Source organism: Semicossyphus pulcher, unplaced genomic scaffold (genome assembly GCF_022749685.1).
Source record: "Semicossyphus pulcher isolate SPU_LCO1_2020_fin unplaced genomic scaffold, fSemPul1.0.p SCAF_20, whole genome shotgun sequence".
Classification (NCBI taxonomy): domain Eukaryota; kingdom Metazoa; phylum Chordata; class Actinopteri; order Labriformes; family Labridae; genus Semicossyphus; species Semicossyphus pulcher.
This window is the reverse complement of record NW_027211694.1, coordinates 15,450,120-15,468,353: the sequence shown is the minus strand read 5'-3', so window position 1 is coordinate 15,468,353 and position 18,234 is coordinate 15,450,120. Positions and strand designations below refer to the sequence as shown.

Below are 18,234 nucleotides of genomic sequence, written 5' to 3'. Positions count from 1 at the left end.
TTCCTTGGATGTGTGAGGATCCGACATCCTTGGAAGTCGCACGGTAGCTGCTGCGATTATAGATTCAGCAGACGACCTGTGCAGTAATTGTTCATCCCAGCAGGCGTATCTGAATAAATGAAGCCTAAATAAGAGCAGTTCTCCACTTTGAGGTTAACATCATTTGTTCTGCATTGCATTTCTGTCTGAGTGCTTTTGATCTGATATGTGGCTGATGAGATTTAGGGGTCGTGTTAGAGGGAACTGACCACAAGGTGTCAATGTTGTTGGGAATGTATTTTTTTAATGTCATTTCAGTCCATTAATGTTCAAAGCACAGAAGAGAGCGGAGAGGAGAAAAGCCTGTTTGATGTCATGCTCATTTAAATCTAATTGAATGTAGCGATATGTAATAGACGGCTGTATATTATGCTTTTAAACAGGCCTCTGTATTTCCTACTTTAAACACATATTACCTCCTAAAAATAACAGCAATACATGAGCAACAGGATACAAACATACAGTATGTTTTAGGCCAAAGCTTTTGAAATAGTGTTGCCATATAAGCACCATCACAGGCCAGAACAGTGATCATGAAAAAATAATGCAGGAGCTCCTTTTGTGGGAAAAACTCCTAGGATGGAAATGTTGGAGCAATGTGTGGGGCTGCACATAAATGCATCACAATAAATGACCTAGCAGTGTTGTGATGGTGTTATTTCATGTGTAATTCAACTTTTCCTCTCACAGATACTCTGCCGTATTTATGACTTTTCGGATATTCTATCATCGGCCCTCAGATAGGAGATTAGAATCTGAATCTACGAAAACTACAGGACCTCATAGACAATTTGACTCTTAATATAAAATCAGTCAAATGTCTAATATTAGCTAATAGCTAAACTATAATTGACATTTTTTCCACACCATCTCAAGGCTAGGCTCTGATAAATTAGAGAAAAACATCAACACACTGGTCGAGGAGAGACTTTGATCAACTCTTGGGTCTGTTTGAAGAAGGTTTAATGAGTTATAACTGTAACACTTGGGTGTTGAAACCTGGAACATGCACTTGATTAAACAAGTGATTATTTACCCTTTAGGAGACATTTCTTGTGCATTAAAAAGAACAAAGTTGGTGTAGCAGCACACATGTATCATCAAACTACAGGTAACACACACAGTATCATACACAGATTTATGAACACCAGAACTTAAACCACAATATTTCCCGAGACCAAAATACTGCACATGTGCACAAAATATTGCACAGGTGCTCTACACAAAAATATTGCACAAGTGCTCTATAAAAAAATATTGTATAAATGGGCTACACCGAAATGTAGTACAGGTGCCCTTTATCAATGTATTGCACAGGTGCTCTGCACAAAAATATTGCACAGGTGCTCGACACAAAAATATTGCAGAAGTGCTCTACACAAAAATATTGCAGAAGTGCTCTACACAAAAATATTGCACAGGTGCTCTACACAAAAATATTGCAGAAGTGCTCTACACAAAAATATTGCACAGGTGCTCTACACAAAAATATTGCAGAAGTGCTCTACATTAAAATATTGCACAGGTGCTCTACACAAAAATATTGCAGAAGTGCTCTACACAAAGATATTGCACAGGTGCTCTACATAAAAATATTGCAGAAGTGCTCTACATTAAAATATTGCACAGGTGCTCTACACAAAATATTGCACAGGTGCTCTACACAGAAATATTGCAGAAGTGCTCTACACAGAAATATTGCACAGGTGCTCTACATAAAAATATTGCACAGGTGCTCTACACAGAAATATTGCACAGGTGCTCTACACAGAAATATTGCAGAAGTGCTCTACACAGAAATATTGCACAGGTGCTCTACATAAAAATATTGCACAGGTGCTCTACACAAAAATATTGCACAGGTGCACTACATAAAAATATTGCACAGGTACTCTACACAAAAATATTGCACAGGTGCTCTACACAAAATATTGCAGAAGTGCTCTGCACAAAAATATTGCATAAATGTGCTACACTGAAATATAGCACAGGTATTGCATAGGTGCCGTTCATGAACATATCGCACAGATGCCATACATCTGGTTACTACACAGATGACGAACACCGAAAATATTGAACAGATGCCATGAAACAAAATGTGCAACTGTGTCCAACATGAAGATATTGCAAAGATGACCTTAAAAAAACAAAGACATTGTACAGATGAAATTCAACAAAACATTGCAATAATGCCGTACACCAAGAATGTGCACAGATGACCCAAGCCAAAAAAAGATTGCCCAGATGCCCTACACCATGAACACTCTTATGTAAAGGATGAGGTTTGGTTCACAGGTGATTTCCAGGCCCTGCTTCCTCACCGTCCCCACAAATGCCTCCTGGAGGGAAGACAGGGTCAGCATTCCAATTATTTTTCCACCTCTTGTGCTCAGGTTTTGGAGCTGTGATCTGAGTATAACAGACAGTTTACCAAAGCATGTAGTGATGCCATAAACATACTAGTGTCAAGCGTTACCCCTTAGAACAATAACATAATGCTTCTATCCACTCAATGGACCCTGAGCCTTTGCAGAAAATGCTGAATGATTTGTGAATGAACATACTCCACTTAATGAGCCCATTGTAACTGCTAATAAAAGCGCATACCTAAGTACCTGTATGTTGTTACCAGCTCAGCTCTCTTGCCATTGATTAAAACTGGGCCGTGATCGCCATCAAATGTGGGCTCGAAGGCCATTTCTTCAGCAGTGATGAGCTCCAGCACTTATAACCTGCATGTCAGAGAGAAATGCATGGTGCCACCTGAATGGGTTCACCTCCATCTGTTTCAGCTCGTCTAAGAGGGTGTGAGGGAGAATAGGATTGTAATAGTCGAGCAGAAGCTGTAGGCTTTTCAGAATGCCAAAGAAGAAGGTCTGCGTAGTTTGAAAAGCTTCATCAGTGCCTCTCCCATCTTTACAAGCAACTGATGATTCAAAGAAAGTTTTTCACAAGCATCAAATGAGAGTTTTTACACTGAACCTCTGATTAGGCTCATCTTTGGGGCCAATTTGACAGTGACATCTATTTAATTCAATAAACTTTCAAATCAGAAACAGGCAGGGTAATAATTTTCTGATGTTCTGATGTTCAAAAAAAACTTTCTATAAGTTTAAAAAAGTGAATGTTTAGACGGAAATTAAAATTTCCCTTCACCTTGTGCACAAAGAGCTTTTGCCATACAGCCTCTCTTTGTCATGTATGACTAATAGCGTTCAGTTGCATAGTGACAGTATGATGGATGTAGTGTTTAAAGATTCACCATCCTATAATATGTCTTGAAACAATGAACACTAGACAGCTAACATTACATATTCCTGCTGTATAGGTTTAATAGATTAAAGAGCTTTAAAAGGGGGAAGTGAGTATTTCCCCATCTTTTTGTGGTTAGCAACAGCATCTCCATGGTCATCATGTTTCTCTTTCTTTCACTTAGTCCGTAGTCACCACTCTCTCTCTCGGGGTCTACGGTCACATCTGACTCACACTTGAGGACAAATTAGCTGCTCTCCACAACTGTGGCGACGGGCTCTTACAGGGGCTGAACAGAAGACAGTTCTCACTCATCGCTGTTGGGAAAATGCGGGTGAAAAGATAATAAGTATAATAGTACTTTAAATGTTACTGGATCATTTTATGGTTTCATTTGCTGTTATTGATCTCAATCTTACCAGGGATGTGCACTTTAACATTTACTTAATTAGTAAAATGATCAAAAGTAGCCTCTGTAGAGTTGATGTGAAAGCCTGTAAATGATAATGAACAGAAGCTCACGGTTACTTTCAAAATAAAACAGCATGATTCACATTTCCCTGACCTCTTATCATAAAGCTTCGCAGGTAAGGACAAGTAGAAAGAGCCCAGGAGAGACAGCGATCGTCAGCAATGTCCTTTCTCAGGTGGAGCGACTGAACAGCGAGAGAGGAGACGTCTCAAAAGCAGCTTTCTGCTGTAAACAATAAAGAAAGAAGAGCAGTAAAGAGAGTTCCCATTTGATTTTTTTTTTACAGCGCATCAGATGAACATAACCAAACACAATCTTGTCTATTTCAAAATTGCGTCTTTCTAACTAATAAGCTGTGTTTAATGGTTGATACAGGTGGAATAAAGAGTTAGCTTAGCTCCGACTACACGCCCCAAGAGGGGCTCCCCGAAGATCACTTGTTAGGCAATTAATTCTGTGATCCTGAAAATGTGTTTTTTGTTTCATTTCCTTGCCAAAGAGGTGATTTCGCCTGCTGGGCTACATTGTCAAGAGAACAAATAGTGCCTCTGTGTTATCAGCCTTTAAAGCTGGACCTTAACCCGACCAACCATCCCGCTGTGGAGAGGAAGCCGCGGAGAAACAATCCAAGATCCTCTTTCAATACTTAATTAGGAAGGCTCTTGTATATTACGCTGAAACATAATTCAACTCCAGCATGTCATGTTTTAATTCAATACTGCAGGCCTTGTCCAACACTTCCTGACGTTAATTAGCAGAACAGGAAAGCTTTGAATGATGCTGCAAGTCACTTTGAATTTATGTGATTATTGTTTCAGCATGAAAGATAATGGAATAAAAAGAAAGCACTGTAAGTAGGTACAGTGGTGATTTTAGCTGAATGCTAATCCCAATATGCTAAAATAGCAGGTGTCATGTTCGCCATGTTCATCATCTTAGCGTTTTAACATTTACTGCCTTGCACTTTACACAGAGCCAGTTTTAATAGGTAGGAGGCCATAAACGAAAGCACTGGACACACTAAAATGTGCTCAACGTTTTTCAATAATGTACAGCTTGTGAATAGGGTAACTCACAATACCATACGTGGCCCAGGATCACGATAATATCACGATGCAGCGATTCTGAGCTAATTGATATATTGCAAGACAATTAAATGGTACACCTCGATTACTGATGAACTTCATCGCAGGGAAACCTTTAGAGCGCCTTTTATTTTTAAATTAAAATATTGATATTTGCCACCAGCTTATCAATAATTGTATTGCACAAGTCCGGATGCCGATATATTGGCGTATCGATCTATTTATCCCACTTCTATTCGTTACACAAGTTGGTTGTTTTGCTAAAAAAACACACTTTATAACTTGCAGTCACTTTATGAGGCGCACTTTATGCAACAGTTGCCGCAAAAAATGCACAAAGGCTCCAGAGTGTTTAAAGGAGCATAATCATAATAATATTACACATATTCCGCTTGTTACTGAAGGTATTTTGTCGGCTCGGTTTTTACATCTTGTCTGCAGTTTTAGCATCTTTGCAGTTATGACTCAAATAAATAGATTTTTGTCTCGGTTTCAATTTCTAAACTAGCCGACGCAATAACAGTCATGAACGTGATTGAATTTGAAAGTGTACAACAAGTAACGGTTGCATTGAAAATAGAAATATTAAAGACCCCCTCCAGTGAAAATCAAGTGTTTAACCTTGTAAACATCTCCATGTGGTGTTTTTCATGTGCTACAAGACATATCAGTGACAAACATGAGCATGGCTGGGCCTGTCTGCTTTTACACTGCAGAGTACCAAGGACAGGCTGAACAACACGTTTTCAGATTGGCAGGTATGTGACGTCACAAACCTGAGGAGCCAATCACGTTAACGGACGGGGTGACGCTATGCGTATCATGATGTGCAACCTATGGCAACCACTTCTGCGATGTGTGAGCCAGCTGTAACCGTCATCGTAATTTTTGCAAACTCACTACTGACTACTAGCGTTACTGCTACTAATGACTACATTTCAAGCTAGCTCAGTTTCAACAAGTTGCCACTAAACGATGGCAGAGACGTGTGCATAGTGGGTGGGGACTATGCAGTTTGTTACAAGGTAATTAAACGTATTTTGCAGAAAAAACTGTGTGACTGGAGCTGGTCTTTAAAATATCAAATATAAAATCAGACAAAATTTGAGGACAATCCATTCAATAGTTGTTTAGATATTTCATCCACAACAAGAAATGTTAAGTGGCTGGTAAAGGCAAGGTAAAGGTAAAGGTAAAGGTAAAGTCAGGAGATCACCACAGTCTCTGGGGGTTGCTCCTCTTCATCCAATAGATGTTGAGATGTTGCTCAAAGCTGCAGGCAGATTGACGAACATCACCATCACTTGAGCCACGATGCTAAAAATCCTGGAAATCAAAGTCGGCAGAAGCGTCAACTACTTTCAGATTTCAGCATCAAAGCAGACAGGGCTCGGCACAGTTCAGTGTCCTCCATTATAAAAATGACAATTACAGATGCATGTCGTAAACTTTAAGCACTAAAGATGTAATTGAGGTTTCATTGTGAGAGACTGACAACCACAGAGCTCTTCACCAGCAACACAAAAATATCCTGTGAGACACCAACGATCATGAGCGTTGACAGAAAGCATTCAACACACAGTCGCAATAACAACAAGTCTCGATACAAAACAACCATCCATCCCCCAGTGGGACATCCCTCGCCATTCAAAAGCTGCGTGTTTGTTTTACAAATTACACAACATCCACTTTCAATCATTTAATAAAAGCTCGGATATAAGAACATTTTCTTTTTACAGCAAGTCGTTTTGATGGGAAATGCTTTTTTTCTGATCCGACTGCAGCGAGATTGAATAAAGTCCGACTCTAACAAGGCAATATTTCAGACATTCAACGTTCACTCCGGTCTGGATCAGATACAACAAACACTGAGAATAAACTCTTCATCTTCTTCTCCTGTAGTTGCCAGAAACACTTTTTACAAATATATAGATAAAGATTTTTTTTTATATCTCAAATATTTATATAAATAGAAGTTGATTAAAGATCTGGGCATTATGACAAAGTGCAAAAAAAAGGAAGGGGGAGGGTTTAATACCTCCATAAAATTCAACAGCAAATAATACAACTGCTCTGAAATAAAAGATCCATTAGCTTTGTCTTCATTTTAGCTGCAACAGACTGTAACTTCCTGTATTAAAAACAGAAGTAAAGGTGGCATTTCCCACTGTAAATTCCCATCTAAACCATCCTTTGACATAAAACATCCATATACTTGTACATGTGTTGGTATGTTGTGTTAAACAGAAAAAAAAAACCATGTTTATAATGTAATTGTAGGCATGTTAACCAGTCGACTGATGCGTATCTACAGTAAAAAAAAAAAAAAAAAACAGACCACCGAGCCGGTTTCTGATCGAATAGCTGTTAGACAATCTCACGCACTGATGAATAAAGTGTCATCATGGGAAGCACTTGGGAAAAAGCACAACACAAATACATCTGATTATGTACAATTCATTCATCGTTAGTGCTTCGATGCTTTTGAGAGAAAATAATACAAATAGAAAAAGTTATTTCCACTGAAGCACTCGGCAAGTACCAGGTTGGAGCGTCCGCTTACGTTCGGCTCCACGCTGCCATCAAGCAAATCAAAACGCTTTCAGTTACTTAAGCGTCACCACTTGAACAGACTCCTTAGATATTCTGAGGGTTTGTTTTTTTACTTCTAATAGAATACATGATACCAATTGACTGTTAACAAGGGATATCCCCTCACACAAAGGTGCAGCTGTAACTGAAGGCATTCTGACCTGGCTTTGATTTCACATAGACCAATACAGAGTAGACCAGTCGGCCCTGGAAGATAAAGACAGTTTAAAAATATAGCTATAGTTTTGAACATTGGAAGAAGTGTGAAAAAGGGAGGAACCACAGGCGAACAGGAATGTGGGGCCCTTTATACGAAAATACTAACCAGGGCCTGGTTTCACAAAACTCTTTGTTCATTAGCATAAGGAAGACACAAATTATGCGATGGGGGCTGTTGAGTTTGACAAAGACTACATTTCCCATACTGCCATAGTGTTTAGTGTGTGGGAAAGGATGTCCAAATACATGTATGTGTGATCCTGAAAATACCAGGATGTCATACTAGATTTGGGTGTAATTTGCAGTATGCAAAGCAGTCACACTTTTTTGGCTCTTGCGACCCACAATCCTCTCTGCTATGCATTTTTCCATGTTGTTTTTCAACTCAGAAAGCCACCATTTTTTTCAACAATATTAAAAATTTGTGCTACAGATAAGATAGTCAAAGATAAAGTTCTGTAATTGTTAGTGTACTGTTTGCAAAGTACGCACTTAAGTATTACTAAGAGAAAAAGTATGCAGTGTGGGGTGCAGGCAAAGTTGTGACAAGATGTTGAATGAGGTTCACTGAAGCGCTTGGGTCACGTGAGGACACCTGAGCCAGATCCATGGCAACGGAGCAAACCCCATCTGCTGATTAAGACTGCAGCTCCGTCCAAATTTCAGTCTACACATTAATTCCAGGCAGGTTTTTTTGATTGCTTGTTGCTGCAAGAAAAATTACATAAGCCAGTGGCGACACTGCTCCAAAGTGATCTTGTAAAATAATTTCATGTAATTGTTTTAGTATCACTTCCTGTTGGTGTAAAACTTAAATATGATGATTTATGGTTTATTAGATGCAGTACAAACCTAATATCTTAAAGGGCCAGTCCGCCGATTTTCAACCTCAGACCTATCATGCTATTATGGGGAGCTAATGCCATTATGGTATGAAAAAAATGCAGTATTGCTCTGCGCCTTTGGAGGACACTATCCGCTTCTCCAATGGGCCCTGGAAAACCTCCGCCAGACTACGTAAAAAGCGCCATCTGGCGGAGGCCAGGGAGCTTGCTGAACTACACTTCCTCAATCTGGGACGCCCGCCTCTCATGTCTCGTTCAAAATTGTCAGGTTTGAAATGTAGACTGCAGACCTGAAGATTTTTTTAGAGGATGCAGCGGTATATTCTCGTCGTATTTCAGATACAGTACCGCTCTGAGCCGTTGCCTGCAGCGAAACGGTAGTATTTCACTCCTTTCAGAGGGAGGGGCGCAATGCACGCTGGGTGATGTAGGAATGTAGGATGGGCGAAACCACAAGCTGTTGTTGTTCTTCATAGATATCGTGCCAATTTCAAGTATTATTGCTTCTATTGATTACAGTGAACACCAAGGGGAGAATTAAACTCAGGAGGAGACATAATTGGCTGTATCGCCCTCGATATAGTTATTAGAAAAGGACTAATAAAGATTTTTTGCTGATTCTGTTAAAATGGAAATGAAATTGTATTTGGCTGTGTTTCAGTATTAATTAGAAAACTTTCTAATGAAGATTTTGAGAAACCAGGCCGACAGAATCAACATCATTAAAGACACATCAAGGTAGAGGGGCCACATCCTCCCTCTCTTTAGCTCATATGAAGTAAAAGGGGACGATTATTAATAAATAGAAAAATAATAACAGATATGTACATTTCAACAATATGAACTCTCATAATACTTTCAACATTTCTTCAAAAAGCCATAGAAATACATTTTTTTGCTCAAAAAGTCTCAAACCTCAATGGTCAGTTAGAAAACAAACGATAAATTATTGTACAAAAAGAGATCCAACACCGTAGTTATAATTCCTTTTTGGATGCAAGTCCTGACACACAGACGGGAGTTTGTGTTTCTTGCAATATTTAAAAACAATCTTCAAAGAAAATCAGACTTCTTCCTCTACTGAAATACAATGCATTGGCGCGGCGTCGTTGGTAACACAGTTTTTTTTTTCTTCCCTTGTGCGAGCGTGTCCTCGTGCGGCACTGCTGGAGACCGCGCTAGAGTCAGTGAAGAGGGAAGCGAGGGGAAGAGGGGGCAGTAAGTGCACTTTGAACACAGGCATGCTGGGGTGAATAGGGAGAGGGAGAGAAAGGAGAAAAAGAACTTTTAGAGAAAGATTTATAAAGAAAGAAGCAGAGAGATTAAGAAAAAGAAGAAAAAGCTGGACAAAAAAAGAGATAGAAAAAGACAGAAAAGAGGGTGGCATAGCGGAAGGCTAGGAGTCCTACAGTAGTCGTGTCAGTAGGTCCTTCAACCGTCTAACTCCCAAAAACAATCACACTTTCCTTCCTTGTGACCGGACAGAAGTGCCAGAAGAACGGTCAAAACAACCAGAAAATAAACTCCGATCTTCTCCCCAGAAAGTGTACAGTGGTGGCGTTATTGAATAATCCTTGAAAACTTCCCTTCTCATTGGATAAGTTTCTGATTCCACTGTCGACCACAGCCGCTCTCCATCAAACTCCACAATGAGAGGTGAAGAGTGGAAGCCGAAGAGAGCCCCAACGTCATAGCGAGTTAACGGAACTGTCATTGGGTAAACAGGGGTGACATGGCCGAGATGAAGCAGTCTGATTGGTTCTGTCAGTGGAAGAGCGGTGAGGTCAAAGGTCACAAACGGTGGTGGCCCACGCAGCTGCCCAACATTCAGTCCGTGAAACAGGTTTCTGTCAGTGATTGAACTTGGCCTGCAGGGAGAGGAAGGACAAGAGCTATTACCTTTCTTTTATTTAATACTGGTTCAGATTACATTCAAACTAAGGAGGTAAGAGCCCCAAGGCGGATCAATTTGTTTGCTCATTGCTGTGATGCATCATTTTATGTTGTCATTAATTTGCCCTTTGGTCCTTTGGTTTCAGATTTCAGTGAAAGTGGTTCGCTTTTCTAAGGGGAAGTGAAAATAATTAGAATTTAATTTCTAAGAGATAAAAACTACAGAAACTAAGAAAGCTGACAGTTTAACAAACGCTAGCAGCTATGCGAGTACAAATGCTGGCAAATTAGCATGTTTACAATGACAATGCTCACATCCTGATGCTAAGCGTACTTTTGCTCTTTAGCATGCTAATGTTAGCCAATTAGCTTAAAACACAAAGTGCTGCTGATGGGAATTTCCTTAGTTTTTCAGCCACTTAGTATTGAGCGGTTAGAATTTCTAGTGGATGGTTGCATTAAAGGACATGTCAGAAGATCAGTTAAGCAAAAAGGATTCATCCTTTAAGGATGCATCTGATAGATTTTGAGACATTTTAATTTGCACAAAAGTGGAAGACAGAGCCTGCAGTCCACAGAGCGTTGGTGTTAAATGAACAACAGACACAGTCTGTTTTTGGGGGTATTCAAGAGGGGAAAAAGGATCTATGCCCATTCATACCCGATGGCTGTGCCACCGGGAGCAATTTGGGGTTCAGTGTCTTGCCCAAGGACACTTCAACATGTGACTGTAGCAGTCAGGGATCGAACGCCCAACCTTCAGATTGAGAGACGGCCGACTCTACCGCTGAGCCACAGCCGCCCCGGCAAGTTATTTACACGTTATTTCAATTTATTTTCATTTGCAACACATTCAAAACACACACAAATTGTTTTCGCCACGTCGAGTTTGCAATCCCGCTAGATACCTGTGCGGTAGTTGAGTTCGGCATACGCGAACGATGATTGTTTTGCGGGTGATGGGCTGCAATGGGGATCATGACAGTGCATGTCCGTGATGGAGTCTTAGCTAGATTATAGCGCCATCGTCTGGGTAAAATACCGTTACACAATAAAATAACTCTGCATTTTATACTGTCCCACTTTTCAAATGAAACATTTTTTTTAAGTGAAAGTGCATCTTATGCACCGAATATAAGCCTAGCTAAAAACCCAAATTGCTGCAGATGGGAATGTTATTAGTTTTTAAGGCACTAAGTGAAGGACAGATGCACGAAAGATTTTAAGATATTTAAGTCTGCACCAAAGTGGGAGATGGACAGTGCGGTCCATAGTTAAATGGACTACAAATGCAGCCTCACCTAGTCTCAGAAATACAGAGTTCTTTGTGTCTGGATCTGGACCTTGGAAATCTGCTTAATATTCATTGTTTGAATTTTTTCCTCTCATGGTTTCATTTCATCTGCTCATTTGTTATAATCATCCTAACCTGCGTCTCTGTTCAAGGACCAATTCTAACATTGTTTTTGCTGTTCATCTGTTGTCTGCGCAAAACACCTACCTGTCTGGGGGACTCAGGCCCAGAAGCCAGTATCCCCCCCACTCTCACTCCCATTCCCACAGACGCTCTCCAACCCGCCCGGCCTGCTCAGCTTGCTCGCCTTCCCCCTGTAAGAGCTGGGACTCCTCCTCTTCCTCCCCTCTGCTCCTCCCACATACGCCAAGGGTCCTGAGGGGGGAGCCAGCGGCTGATGGGGGGTGGAGGAAGGCTCCTTGTTGGGTGAGTAGGGTATACTGGCGGTGCCAAGATCGCGACTGGAAGCCAAAAGAGAAAGAAAATTGCCTCTATTAATAATATATAGTGAGCCCAGTTAGATTTTCCAGTGCTGTATATTTTAGAAGAAAGCCAAACACCTGTCATCGCAGCCTCTGCACTGCTGGCACTGTCCCCTCTGTTTACACACTGCTCCACTCTTTATAAATCACCCTCCTTACATACTGTCATGTTAGGCTCAGACAGAATTGTGTTATTTGAAAATAAATCCTTTGTCAAACCAATAAGAACGAGTCTATTTCATCTGAGGGCATTATGTTGATGCTCGGGTGTAGATTGTTTTCTAATACGGCTGCACGGAAAAAAGAGACATTGCGAGAAATTTGTTCTGCGATATTTTATGTGATTTTTATTTATTATTTATTTAATTATTATTAGATATATTATTTATTTATATTGAGTCTATTTTTGTCTTAAAAAAACAAAACAAAACCTCTCCTGCTTTTATCACTCTGGGTTCAGTGACTCTTACACCCCCAGGAAAAAGTTCAGGTTCAGGTGGAGCAACACGTTTCTTTATAAAATAAATACAAACACACTTGTGGCCTGCAGTTGCGCCACTTTAACTACTACTACCTTTTCTAATGGTGTTCAAATGTATGTTTAATCAGCGTGATCAGCCCGATAACTTTTTGAAATGAAAGCCCATTGTCTCCTCCTTCCTGTCAGCACACACAACCTTGAGTCGTGTGTGCGCTGCAGGTGTAGCTGCTAAAGGTAAACACTCCGCGGCACGTCCGCTCCGTTTATATAGCCACAGCGTGAACCAGCACCGCTGCTGTTGATAATGGGAACACACTTACTTGTAAGGAACACACTTGCGTAACGGAGCGTCTGCCACGATCATCCCGCCGACATGATCTGTGATGGCAGCAGCGTCCCACACTCGTTAATAGTTTAGAGGCAGGTGATACACAGAGTCTGCAGCTCAGCGTCAGTTCACTCTGTATGCTCATAAAGGGCTGCACTTATTTGATATCCTGTAGATTTATGATGGAAAAAGGGGAAACTGGCGAGCAGGGATAGACCGATTATCGGCCGGGCCAACTATCGGCACCGACATTCGGCATTTTGACGCATATCGGCATCTGCCTTTTTTTTTTTTTTTTTTTTTTTAAACCTGAAGGCCGATAAGAGATCAATTTAAAACTGGGTCTGATGCATATAGTTAAAGGCATTTAAACAAAGTTAAGTGTTGGAGTTTGTATTATTCAAAATTTTGACGCCAATATTTTCACTTTTATTGCAAATGAATATCGGCTTCAAATATCGGTATCGGCCCTCAAAAAACCATATCGGTCTATCTCTACTGGCGAGTTTTCGTTTTGCACCGAGCAACAATAAAGTAGCAGCTTCATGTGCGTCCTGCAATGTGACTATTGCGCATGCGCGCATCGCAATTGTTAAACGGTATATTGTGCAGCCCTAATTTCTAATGAGGGAACACAAACCTCAGAGAAAACAGTCACTTTCTGGAAAACAATGAATCTTTAATAGTAATTTCCCACGGCTGATCTGTCCCCCCGTTTTCTTGTCTTGTCCCTCAATTCAGACTTTTTTGAAGGACATTGCAGCAATAATCTCAAACCACTGGGTTTTGAACATCAGCACATATCTTGGACATATCCCTGCATGGTTTAGTAAAGATGACATCCTCCTAAAGAGCTTGTTTTGTATTTTCTTTGTCTAGTTTAACTTCTGCTTACAATATAAAAACGTTCATAAATAAAAAGAAGCAAAAAATAGGGATCCCACCTGTTCTGTGAGTTGTGGCTTTGAGACCCCTCTGATCTGGACGACCAGTCCTCTCTGCTGCCCCAAACTCCGCTTTCCCCTCGCCCCAGTCCCTTTTTCCTGGCTGCCGTCATTGCTGTCCCCCCTGCACCCTGTAAAGTCGGATGATAGCTGCTGCCGTTCCTCTTGTGATTATCCACAGTCAATAAGGAAGAAGAAGAAAAGGATGAGGAGGAGGAGAGGGAAGAGTTTTTCCTCCTCTTGGATCCCACTACAGAGTCCTCCACGTCTTTGGATGGCCGGCTGGCTTTATGCGTGCCGTTACGCGCTTTACCCAGCGCGGAAACTGGGGCGACAGGCTGCGCGGCGTCTCGAATGCTGAACACTCCGGCTGTGGATGCGGACTGAGGAAACGTGTAGGAGAGGCAGCTGGAGGGGGAGGAGAGGAGAGGAGAAGTGACGGAGGTGGGAGAGGGAGTCCGCTGCGAAGTGACGGGGGAGGTACCGGAGGAGGAGAGGGAGAGGCTCTCGGCAGCCAGAGGCACCTTCCTGAAACAGGAAGAGGAACTTTTCAATGGGAAATGCACAAACAATTTGCTTCATTGCTGATATAGATTTGCACTAAACCTAAGTGCTAAATCAATACGTTGTATTTTACTGAACAATGGTGTCTGTGTCTGCAAAAACTGGGAAATTCAGTTAGATTTTCTTCCCCAATTAGCTCCTGATGCTCCTCCTCTTCCTTTCCAGCGTACGCCCAGGCACACTCACCTCCACATTTGTGCGTTGAGGTGTTTTTCCACCATGTTCTGCAGCGCCAGCCTCATCCTGTCCCATCGCCTGTCGAACACGTAGTGGCCCCGTCCCATGAGCCTGCTGCTGAATACGCAACACTGGAGGGAGACAGAACGGTGGAAGGTAAATGGGATTAGAACAGATGGCAAGTAAAGCGAGGCACACGAGACAGAGGTACAAAATGTGGTTTAAAGAGGAAAGGAAGAGAGAAAGAGGATGCAGAGAAAAAAGAGAGCGACGAGGGGCTTGATGGAAAATGATTAACGATCAATGGAGAGCAGAGAGGAGAGCTGATGATCTGCACAAGAATTTAAGTACAGACATCTAAAAAAGGCCGTAAAACCGACCATCTACTAGATAAAGTTCACTTTCTTTGAGACAGGAAATGGAGTCATGTATCCTTCCTGTAACTGTTTGATCTTGACCCAGATTCTGAACTTTCTCTTTTATTCCTCGGTTTGCTTATTGAGAACACACCTACACAATAAGGTGTTCAGTGTGTTGGACATTTGTTTGCTTCACGCACATTTAACCACGGAAAGCACAGCAATTTCTAAAGTTCCATGAACATACTGAGATCAACATAAAACACGACCTTTGCCTTGAAAACTTGAGCTACACCTGAGTCTGACACTGACAACTCCTCTAAATGCCATTTAAAGGAGACCCTGCGGGGTAACAGTGGGAAATATTGCTTTGGGTATTTAATGTCGCAAGGTTACGGTTCAATAAAAATGTCTGTTAATCATACCCCTAAAGGCTGTGGGTGTCGATGCGAGTAGTGAAAGGCCGGTCTTTCAGAGTCCTCTGGAGTCTCAGCGTCCCCGTCGTCGCTGGAAAGTCTGCCGCCGTCTCCTCCTGCCGCCGCTGCCGCCCAACTGTGGGGAGACGGTTCTGGGTTAGGGGCGTGGGCGGGGGCCAGTGCTGGGGGAAGAGGACTAGAGGTGGAGGTGGTGGAGCCAGGAGCCCTGAGGTGTCAGAAATAGAGAGGGGTTAATGAGAGAAAGAGATTAGAAGAGAGGAGTCAGAGAAGAAGTGAAAGAAAAGGAAGTGATAGAACAAAGCAGAAGAGCAATGGGGAGGAAGGAGAGAGGGAAAATAAATGAAAGAGGAGGTGTAATAAAAGGGAAAGAGGAAGAAAACAATGTTGAGAGAGGAAAGAAAAGAAAAGCAGACATAAAGTGTTCACAAAAGGTCACGTCATAACTGCACCAACACAATCTATGTCATTACAAATCCCCAAAATAACTTCTCTTTTCAAACAGTGGATCATCTTCTAAAAATAAAGAGGAAATTAGTTTCTCATGACATTTTCACAAGTGCAGACTTTGCCTTTCTTTTAATGCTCCCTTTAACACTCTTGTTTACAGCACCCCCTGGTGGGAACAACGGGAACTGACAGGGATTCCCCCATGCATCCGTCCAGGCCCAGCAGAGCCAAAGTCCAGAGATGTGACAAATGATTTTAAATCATATTTAGGTTCAATGAAAAATGAAAGTCTTCAATCAATCAGTTATTCTGGCCTTTATTTCTTCTCCATGTTTCCACTGTCCTACCTGGGTATGTGTGCGTTTGCCAGCCGTAGCTTCAGCGTGGACAGCGGCCGTCCATTAGGGCAGTGCGGCTTGCTGAGAGACACCGCCTCCTGTGACGTGATACTCTGGCTGCTGCCCTCCTTCCCTCCCTGCGGCGCATCCTTCTCCTTCTCCTTCGAGCCCTCCTTCTCCTTCGCGCGCCCCTTGTGCTCGGCCAGGAGGATGTCGAAATGTTTCCTTCGGCCGGGGACGGCTCGGCGGTGAGTTAAGGAGTGAGTCTGCGGCGGAAAAAAGGTTAATTGGCTTTTATACTTTTCCTTCTGTGACCTACAGAGATAATAAGATATCTCCACGGATATTTTGTTTTTAAAAGTATTGATGTGTGAAGAAGTCAAACATGCTTCAACGGGGGCTTGGATAATGGCTCTCTGGTGTCGGGAAAGTTTCCGTAATCACTGCACCATGCTGCTTCCCCGCGTCACACCAGACTAACAGGGGTAAATATTGCCAGTGGATGGTGAGCTTGTCTACCCTTCCAGCTACTTTGGAGGGTAACCAGGCATCAAACATTTGGTTTTCCAATAAAAAAATGTGTGTGTGTGAGGCTGCTGGAGCGCTGCTTTGAACAGGAAGCATGGCTTGTGGAAGAAAAGCTTCTTATACTCACTTAAGAAGTGAGTCCCTCAATATCCTTACATATAAGAAAATCAACGTGCTGGCTTCAGACATCTTTATTTACTTAACAACCAGTTTGAAGTGATTAGTACAGCTTGATAGAAGTAATTAAAGGGCAGTAAAATAGAGTTTTACTGCTGAAAGATGTTGTCGCCTCATCCGACGTCTATAATTACCTCATCAAGAGAAGCGTGGGCTCTATAATGCTTAAGTACAGCTACCCTGTATTAGCTGGGAAATGCAGACGTATCTCAAGAGGCAGACAGGGCGGGTCATAGACAGGGTTGGAGTCCTACAGTAGTAATGTTAGTGCACCCTTTAATATTACACCTCTCATAAACAAACAAAGCTGCTTACAGAGTCAGACACATAGGAAGCAGGTGCAGAGTGTCAGCGAGTATTTGTGTGCGCGTGTATATTTGAGTTACCTTGCAGGTGAGAGATCGTGTGCAGGGTCGTTTAGTCTCCGGGTCCTGGACGCCGCAGTGCTTGTTCGGATCAAACACTCTCCCTGTGTAACATGTAAACACACACATTAGTAGAAGCCGTCATCTTGTCATTTATCATCCTTCCTTCAGGCATCAAATCTCATTTGCCGGGAGGCAGCGTCCAACAACTGCATTCATTTGTCTCGATTGAGACGTTCAGTCGCTGACATTTGTCTGTTCACATCTTCCTTTGTTCGTTCAATCATGCAGCTGTGGTTTAAAGCCACTGTAGACTAATATTACTATTCAGTGTGACATTATTATTAGCAATGCTTCCACTTTCAAACAGATAGACCGGACAGATCCCGCATGCTGTGACAAATCGTTCTTGACAGGACATGCTGGCAGCCTGACAAGAGTCAACTGTGACCGACAGCGCAGGAAACGCTCTCTCTCTGCTTTCATGAACAGAATCAGATGAGGAAATGGAAGAAGAACTGAGTAAAATGTAACCCCCAACTTTAAAGACTGTCAGTTAGCAGCCTCTCTCTCGGGTGTTTACTGTAAAGAACTCCTTTAATGGAAAAAAGTGTTTTATGTAACTTTAGATGTTAAGATGCAGACTGTGGAAACTCAGCTTCTTCCTTAAAGTAATGGGCTCCAACATGGACACATTATTTTCTGCAAAACACAGCATAGTTTCAGTGTTCCTTTTCCTTTTTCTCACATAGCCGCATCTATTTTTTTCCACTGAACTACACTCAATTGTTTAAAGGCCTTTTTACATCGCCCAACCATTCGGCCTCCATGCTTTCTACACAAAGGACGAAGTGTAACAGAGGAGTAATAATCCCGCCTTGAACTGGCAGTGTAAAAGGAGCTAAAGTGTGCAGGG

The 18,234-nt window shown here is 41.9% G+C and overlaps 1 protein-coding gene across 1 annotated transcript in view; it reads right to left on the bottom strand.

Moving 5' to 3' along the window:
• Positions 1-6,540: 6,540 nt before the first annotated feature.
• atxn7l1 (ataxin 7-like 1) overlaps positions 6,541-18,234 on the bottom strand; it is a 16,683-nt gene continuing 4,989 nt past the window's right edge. Inside the window, exons 4-10 of the mRNA XM_069671536.1 lie at positions 17,340-17,422; positions 16,258-16,514; positions 15,452-15,668; positions 14,677-14,798; positions 13,927-14,454; positions 11,899-12,152; positions 6,541-10,372 (exon numbers count right to left, since the gene is read on the bottom strand). Of these exons, the coding sequence (XP_069527637.1) occupies positions 11,912-12,152; positions 13,927-14,454; positions 14,677-14,798; positions 15,452-15,668; positions 16,258-16,514; positions 17,340-17,422 (1,448 nt within the window). The 3' untranslated portion in view covers positions 6,541-10,372; positions 11,899-11,911. The remainder of the gene's footprint in view (positions 10,373-11,898; positions 12,153-13,926; positions 14,455-14,676; positions 14,799-15,451; positions 15,669-16,257; positions 16,515-17,339; positions 17,423-18,234) is intronic.